The sequence below is a fragment of the Sinocyclocheilus anshuiensis genome, unplaced genomic scaffold, assembly GCF_001515605.1.
Source record: "Sinocyclocheilus anshuiensis isolate Anshui unplaced genomic scaffold, SAMN03320099.WGS_v1.1 scaffold369, whole genome shotgun sequence".
NCBI lineage: Eukaryota > Metazoa > Chordata > Actinopteri > Cypriniformes > Cyprinidae > Sinocyclocheilus > Sinocyclocheilus anshuiensis.
In genome coordinates this window covers 1,175,075-1,183,116 of record NW_015540935.1, presented here as the reverse complement: position 1 = coordinate 1,183,116, position 8,042 = coordinate 1,175,075, and the positions used below count along the sequence as shown (strand labels likewise).

General features: G+C 37.1%; 1 protein-coding gene across 1 annotated transcript in view; it reads right to left on the bottom strand.

Moving 5' to 3' along the window:
* Positions 1 to 6,615: 6,615 nt before the first annotated feature.
* LOC107689567 (delta-type opioid receptor-like) overlaps positions 6,616 to 8,042 on the bottom strand; it is a 19,174-nt gene continuing 17,747 nt past the window's right edge. Inside the window, exons 2-3 of the mRNA XM_016487589.1 lie at positions 7,274 to 7,629; positions 6,616 to 7,145 (exon numbers count right to left, since the gene is read on the bottom strand). Coding sequence (XP_016343075.1) covers positions 6,616 to 7,145; positions 7,274 to 7,629 — 886 coding nt within the window. The remainder of the gene's footprint in view (positions 7,146 to 7,273; positions 7,630 to 8,042) is intronic.

Genomic DNA, 8,042 nt, shown 5'->3' with positions numbered 1-8,042 from the left:
ACAATCACAGTCCAGGTAAACAATCCAAGTAAGGGCAGCCAGAGAGTGACCAGGAAAACAGTAACAGTCCATGGTCGAAAATTAGAAGGCAAAGCTTAGGTAAACACTCAGTAGTGACAGCCGGGATCAATCAAGACTTCGCAGAGAGCTAGTGTGAGTGTGCGGTTTATATGTGTGTCTGTAATTGGATGCAGGTGTGTGTATGTGTGTGTGATCAGTCCCAGGTATGAGGCATGATGGGAATTGGAGTCCGAAAGGGAAATAGTCAATATTCGGGAGAAGGTTCCCTCTGGTGGTGCGGAAGAGGCGGTACGGGAGCCTCCTCTGTAACCACTATGTTAGAAAAGTCATACAGATGAAGCTGGTCATAACAATATTGTGCAAGGATTCGTGTGAAAATAAGTTTTTTTCATCGCAAATCTGACCTGTAATCACAATTTGTGTGAAAAGGAATAAAAAGTTGTTGGTGCTTAACTGTATCTTTGATAATTTTCCATGTCAACATTCCAGTGCTACTTCCTGTCTCTCTTTTTTTCATATCAATGCAAGTTTGAATGGTTAATTAGTGTCATCTTGCGAATGCAATAAAAATGGTATACTTGCATACTTTTTTTTTTTGTGAACATAAACATTTTGATAATAAACCATCAATAACATCTTATAGGAAGAACAATTAATTGTTAACAAACAAAATGACCTGATTAGAGAGAACTTAAATTAGAGGCATACTGGTATGTTACATTGTAACAAAATATTGTAATCTGACTAATCCAAAAAAAAAAAAAAACTTACATTCCAATTGCACTTAGATTAAAATGTTTAAATATATTCAACTCAAATCAATGTTTTATTCAATGCATATTTCAATTTGCTAAGTAGTTTTCTAGGTGGTATAATATATATTCAGCCAGTCATTATCACAAAATAAACCTGATGAGGTGATTAGGACCTCAACGCAATGCAAGGGCAAGGTCTTGAATCACCCTGTTTAGGTTTATTTTGTGATAATGACTGACTGACTACATCACTTTAAATTCTGAGTAGCTTGTAGCACTATACAGGATAGATTTTCAGTAGCTTCCCCAACTCTGAAGGATATTGAACAGGACATTTGCAGGTAGAGAAAAAGTTAAATGCAGCATGAATAGACTATTTAATAAAAGAGTGCTTATTGAACTTGACACTATAGTGGTTTACTCATTTCTGAGGAGATCAGTTACATTGAAATTTACAATAGGGTAACAATGGCTTACTGAAAGATTTAACCAGTGGCTTAGTGAATATGTTTCGGACACATGAGAATATGCATAAATATACATGACAACTCGGTGTTAATGATATGTTCTCTTTTTCTCTTTATCTTTGTCCAGCCTTCCCTGCTTCATTCTCCCTATCGGTCTTAAGCTTTTTTTTTTTCATTTTATTTTGTTCGTGGACTTTTAAGAATAGGAGAATTGTATTATCTATATTTCATCATAAGGATGTCTCATTTACATTCTTTTAATGATGTGTCCTCACTTGCATCAATGAGATGTGTTAAGTGTCACTGGATTATGTAGCTGCATGTTGCTAATGATGCTGTTCATTATGTTAAGCTCATTTACTGTATCTTCACTGGGATTTCTGCTGTTAGACCGGCATTGCCATTCAATAGAATAAGGAAATATATGCCTACTCTCAGAATGAATTACCTTTTACGTGTCACTGTGGAGTGCACATTTCTTAGTCTTTCCAGAACATGCTCCATTTATTTGGATGATGCTGATGCCATTGTAGCTGTGGTTGTTTTGTCAAGAGACTTGTTGCTTAAAGGGGTCATATGATGCTATTTTAAAGATCATTATTTTGTGTATTTGGTGTAACAGAATATGTTGACATGCTTTAATGTTCAAAAAACACATTATTTTTCAAATACTGTATGTAGCCCAGTGGTAAACTCGGGTATTATAGGGTAAGGGAAACTGGGTGGGTTATGATTGATCCCTCTTATTCTCAAAAACCCAATTACATGACTATGAAAATGTAAACGTTTATTTACTTTCAATAAATAAGTGACAACTGATTTTCAAATAAGTAAATACTAATTTATTTTACATGATTAAAGGGAGATCAATAATTTGTCATTTTATGACATGACAGTGAGTAAAACTAAAGGTTAAAGTTTATATTATTTTGTTAAATAATATTATCAGAGGTTTTATGCAGTTAACCTTTTATTATTTTATCCTTCCTGTGTTTATGTGACCGCTTTTTATTGGTCATTTGAATATTCACGCTGTATTGTCCGTAGTGTGTGGGGGCATGCACGTAGAACACGGGGTACACGTGATTGATTGAAGCGACGCGGAGGAAAAAAGGGCTGGAAGCTGTTTTTTGTCCTCGCTCGTTTTTTTGGTTTGGCTGACTCTCTCGCTGGACCCGTGGGGAGCACGAGACGCTCGCACGTTTAGATAGAAGGGAAAAGACGCTAAAAAGAGCCAGTAAAGTCGACGAAACTGAGAGGGAGTTTCAGAGAAGAGGACCGCGGAGGGTTGTGACTGTGAGAAACGGGAGGCTGAGAAAGAAACGAGGCAGGCGACGTGTCTGACGGAGCGGACGCCGCGATCGGAGGTAGCCGAGCTAGCTAGCCACGGCGGGCGCACGTGAGGCGGAGCTGTTGGTTCATCGCACCGCACCTGAGTATCCGGACCAGTCTTTTCGATGACGTAGATATGTGGGGGCGTGTTAGAACGAGCCGTTTTAGGTAGGCGTGGCTGACTCTTTGGATTTGAGACTTTAGTCTTTGCAACTTTACAAAGAGAAAGGAAAACTTTAAATCGCATCATATGACCCCTTTAAAAGAGAATGTTCTAGTGTTTCTTGGATTCATTCAACTAACTCCTCTGTGTAAAAGACCCGGATTTCCATTAGGTTGTCCTCCACCAAATGGTGGAAAGGCCTAATTAATAAGCTTGCAGCAATTTTAAAGTGATACAAGAAAGTGGCCCTCTCAATTAAAAATGAAGTACTTCAACAAGTGTCAGGAAACAGTCTTGTTTCATCATGGTGTCATCACACAAATCATCATGTATTCATAGCAACTTACTCACCAAGACAGGAGCAAGTAAGCAATGTTTAATCAACCGGGAGTTCATATACAGTATTTCTGCAGTCAACATGCACACAGAAAGCCTGGTTGCCAATTATCAGTTATTAGTCAAAATATATGCATATGCTTTTATTTATTTGAATATTAATATTTTCAAGGATTTATACAATATAAGCAGATCTTGTGCAAGCTTGTGAGAAATTCTACGATTATGGCATTTGGAGGTTGCAATTATACACTGAGCACTGCAGCATGACCGGTCTAGATATATGCAACAACATAATTACACCTTCTGTTCTGCCACGTTTTAACAACCAGCAGAGATAACAGGAATCTTTTGATCAATAATAAATAATGAAAAAAAAAATCACTGTTCATTCCACAAAAACATAAAAGAACATTCCACAAAAACATAAAAGCTTCTCATCAAAAATTGAACAAATCCAGAAATAAGACTAAATATTCTGCTAACTTGCATCGCGTAAGGACAAATGGAGTCAGGTATCATTATTTCAAATACAGCATCAATTCAGAACGCTTTCAATACGGAGTATGCAGTCCTTATGGTTTTATGGTGAGTGTATAGCACTGATTGATTTGTAGTCCAAAAGAAGAGATTTAGCATTGAATATTGATACATATGAACCTGTTATTTTAAAGGGATAGTACACCCACAAATGAAAATTCTGTCATAATTTGCTTACCCTCATGTTGTTCCAAACCTGTATGAGTTTCTTTCTTCTTTTGAAAAGAAAGTCCTATTGAAATAATATATGGCTACCATCAACTGTTTGGTTACTAACATTCTTCAAAATATCTTCTTTTGTGTTCTACAAAAGTAAATGATGAGTAAATGATGGCAGAATTTTTCATTTTTGGCTAAACTATCCCTTTAACGCACATTGTTTTATAACAGTGGTTCTCAATTCCGGTCCTGATGCATTTTGTTTGTCTCTGTTATTTACAAAGGTATATGTCATTATACCTCAAACTTTTATGCACTACTGAATTTTCATCTGTGTGTGATGATGTTGCAGGATGTTTCAAATGAATGCATTGTGTCAAGTGAAGTGAACATGCTCGGGGAATATGGAGCAGTGAACACTAGATTGGGACCCAGCTCAGGTCATGGAGCTCTTTCCTTATGAAAATTGGAATTGAGAACCTCTGTTTTAAGATATATGACTGTGAAACATGTATGTTGTAGAACAAAATGTGGATGTCTGTTCTGTTAACCATGGACCCACAAACTGATGCCTAAACAACTCTTTTAAGACCATGTATATAATTTGACCATGTACAAATCAGATTGTATTTCTGCAGATGTTTACTGTCTAACAGTTTCTTATAAACACCTTTTTATATCTTTCTTAAAAATGCAACACAAACACAATTTCACTAAAATCACTTATGAACAAAATTACAGCTCAGTACAATTACCAGTATCATAACAATATGTAAATCAAGTGACTCAGTGAGCTAGTACAAGAAGAAAATATCTAGAGGCATCAAAAACACTTACTCTTGACTTGTGAGTCATATAGTGGGCCTGTACTATTTTTGGTTAAGATCAAAATCAATCCAGTTAATTAACTCAAAAGAAGTACTGCAATTAAAATTCACCAAGCATTTAGGAGGAATGTTCAATTCACCTCTTAAATGGCAAAACTATCTCTGGAGATTTTCAATGGAATTTAACAAAATTGTACTGCCAACCACAATGAAAGATCCCAAATAATAAATTGTTCCTATATATCTACAGACATTCTTCTTTTGCTACACTTCTGACTTTACTATAAAAGCACAGTGACATAAAAAGCACTTGCTGTTTTGGTAGGAATATAAGATATAACACTGATCAAATTGTTAATTGCATTCATTACAGATCAAAATCAAGACATTAAGAAATGATTGTAGGTTCCAAGGGCTGTAATGTCACATTCAACTAATACTCAAAGTCAGTATATATCATATTGATTTCACTTTATTTTGATGGTCCCTTTAACACATTCTGTTGACTAAAAGTAATGTTCCACCTACATGTCTACTAACTCTCATTAGAGTATTAGTATTAGTAGACTGGTAGGGTTAGGGTTAGAATAAGTTGACATGTACTTGCAAAGTTACTTATAGTCAGTAGAATGTCTGTTGGGAGACCATGACAATAAAGAGTTAGCATATATTAAGCAAACAGTCTACTAATACTCTGATGAGAGTTAGTACACATGTAGGTGGAACTTTATTTATTGTCAACAAAATGTTAAAAAGGGACCATCAAAATAAAGTGTTACCATAATATTTTTCTTAATATATCAGGAATGCCAGAGGAAAAACTTCTTGTGAATTTTGACCTTGCTTCTGGAGATGATCAATATTTCACATAAAGGTAGAACCAAGCCAATGTAATGCAATTTTGATGTGACATTTAATGGATCATTTATTCCAACACTCTAAATGGTGATTTAGAGTGTTTCTTCAGTTGGGTGTACTTTCTGCTTTAAGTAAATCATATTGGGAATGTCCTTAAATGGTGGTTTTCAGAAGTTTGTCATGTACACCTCATCACAGTAATTGAACAAAGATTGGCAACATTAGAAAATAAGTTTGTTCATGGACTACAGTGATGGAGTAAGTTGGGGAGGAGGCCACAGATGAAGCAGAGTTTGGTATCGTGAGCTGGTCTTCAGCAATAACGGATAATAATCCATCAATATTATTTCCATTATTTATTTTTCCACATTGCTAGGATCAGGTTCAAACCATATATTCTCTAGTCTGTATGTCATAACATACCACCTTTCTCCAGTTTTCTCCAATCTGACAGCAGTCTATTCTGGGACAAGACATATTTTCCCATCATTCCCACAGTTTCTATCACTAGGGTTTATGACATTTGAGGAGAGTTTTTACATCACTTTCCCATGTTTGTTTTAGTTTTGTTCTATTTCCCCAAGGCTTGTCCGCAACTCTGAGAGATAGAGGAAATAACATATATAATCAACTGCTGAAAATATTTGTCATTTTTGAGCTAATATCCTCCAAATGGAACCCATCTTCACTATTTGCTTTTGTAGCCTGTCTTGGATTTCATTTTTTGATGTACCAGCAGCTATTTTCACTCACAGGGAATTTATTCATCCATTGTTTACAGACTTTCAGCGAATGGTCCTTCATTCAGAATTAGGTTATGTCCTCAGAACCAGTAAGATTTCAGACTCTGAAAGTCCACCAGACCCTGATAATTTACCCTGTTTTGGATATTGGGCTCAGAAGAGGCTCATCATTGTGTTACCATTTCTTCCGAAGGAATACTAGGGCCAATCCACAATATAAAGTAATAAATGGTGCAGGAGAGGAGCTGCTTATCTCAGTCTCTCTGGTTACATTCTGAATATGCAAAACTTGAGACAGTATTGAGTACTGTGGAGCTGCATGCTTTCCAAGACGTAGGAAGTGGCTCTTCCATTCTGCTCCTAGAATTCAGTAGTGGAGATTTGAGTGACCCGTGGGATCCTCTCCAGGCCTAGTCATACTGGCTTCTTTCCTGCCTCTGAAGGTGCACAAACTGACACTGGCTCCCTTGTAGAATTCCTGGCTCGGTTAAGACTATTCTGGTTAACTCTGGTTCGGAAGGGTGGGCAGAAGTCTCGGAAGCATCTCTTGAAATTCTCATCCAAGAAAGCGTACAGGACAGGATTGAGGCTGCTGTTGGTATAGCCAAGTGCGATACACAGGTGCCAGCTGGCAATAACAAAGGGGTTCTTTTGGTTGACGTCTACAAGTGTTTTGACAATGATGAAGATGTGGATGGGTGTCCAGCAGATAATGAAGGCAGCCACTATTACCAAGACCATTCGAGTGATTCTACGCATGTTTCTGTCCTTCTCCTTTGAGCCTGAGAAAATACGGACACTTCTCAAACGTAGGATCATCAGACCATAGCAGATTGTGATGACTAGCACTGGTACCACAAATGCAAAGATAAACACACAAATTTTTGTCACTGTGTCCCAATACCAGTCTGGATCAGGGAACTTCAGCATGCAGACAGTTGCACCTGTAATGGAATACATTTAAATTAGATTTTGAAGATGGTTAAATTTGAATTGCTTGGTTATATCAAGACACATCTTCCAACAAATACAACTTGCTTTCTAAAAATATTGCTTTTAAATACATATTCACCTTGGTTTGTCACTTTGGTAACTGCCATGATCATAATTGGCACTCCAACAGCAGAGGAGAGAATCCAGATGCACACATTGATGATTTTGGCCTTGATGGGGGTACGAAACTCCAGTGCTCTCACAGGGTGGCACACCGCAATGTAACGGTCCACACTCATCATAGTGAGGGTGAAGATACTGGTAAACATGTTATAGTAGTCAATGGCTATGACAATTTTACAAAGAAGCTCTCCAAAGGGCCAGGTGTTCATTAGATACTTGGCGCTCTGGAATGGAAGTGTACTAGTGGCCAGAGCATCAGCCAGTGCCAAATTGAAGATGTAGATGTTGGTGGCAGTTTTCAGCTTTGTGTATCTGCAGACACAGAAACAACAGAGCAGTTTGTTAGGACACATGTATGGGTTGATTAATGGGATCTTATACTTTTTGTCTATGTATTTTATAGAATTCAATTCAAGTTTTTCAATTAAATTCAAGTTTATTTGTATAGCGCTTTTCACAATACAAATCATTGCAAAGCAGCTGTACAACATATGTTTCTACAATATAGCTAGTAGTAGCTTATTAGTGGTGAGTATGTCAGTAAATGTACATATGGCAGAAATGTGTTAGTGGACTTTGCTATCCTAGGAACTACCAAGAGTCCAGAGTTTTAGGACCTTAGGGAGCGTGATGGATTGTAGTGTGGTAGAAGGCTAATTAGGTACGCAGGAGCTAACTCATTAAGGGCCTTGTAGGTAAGTAATAATATTTTGTAACTGATACGG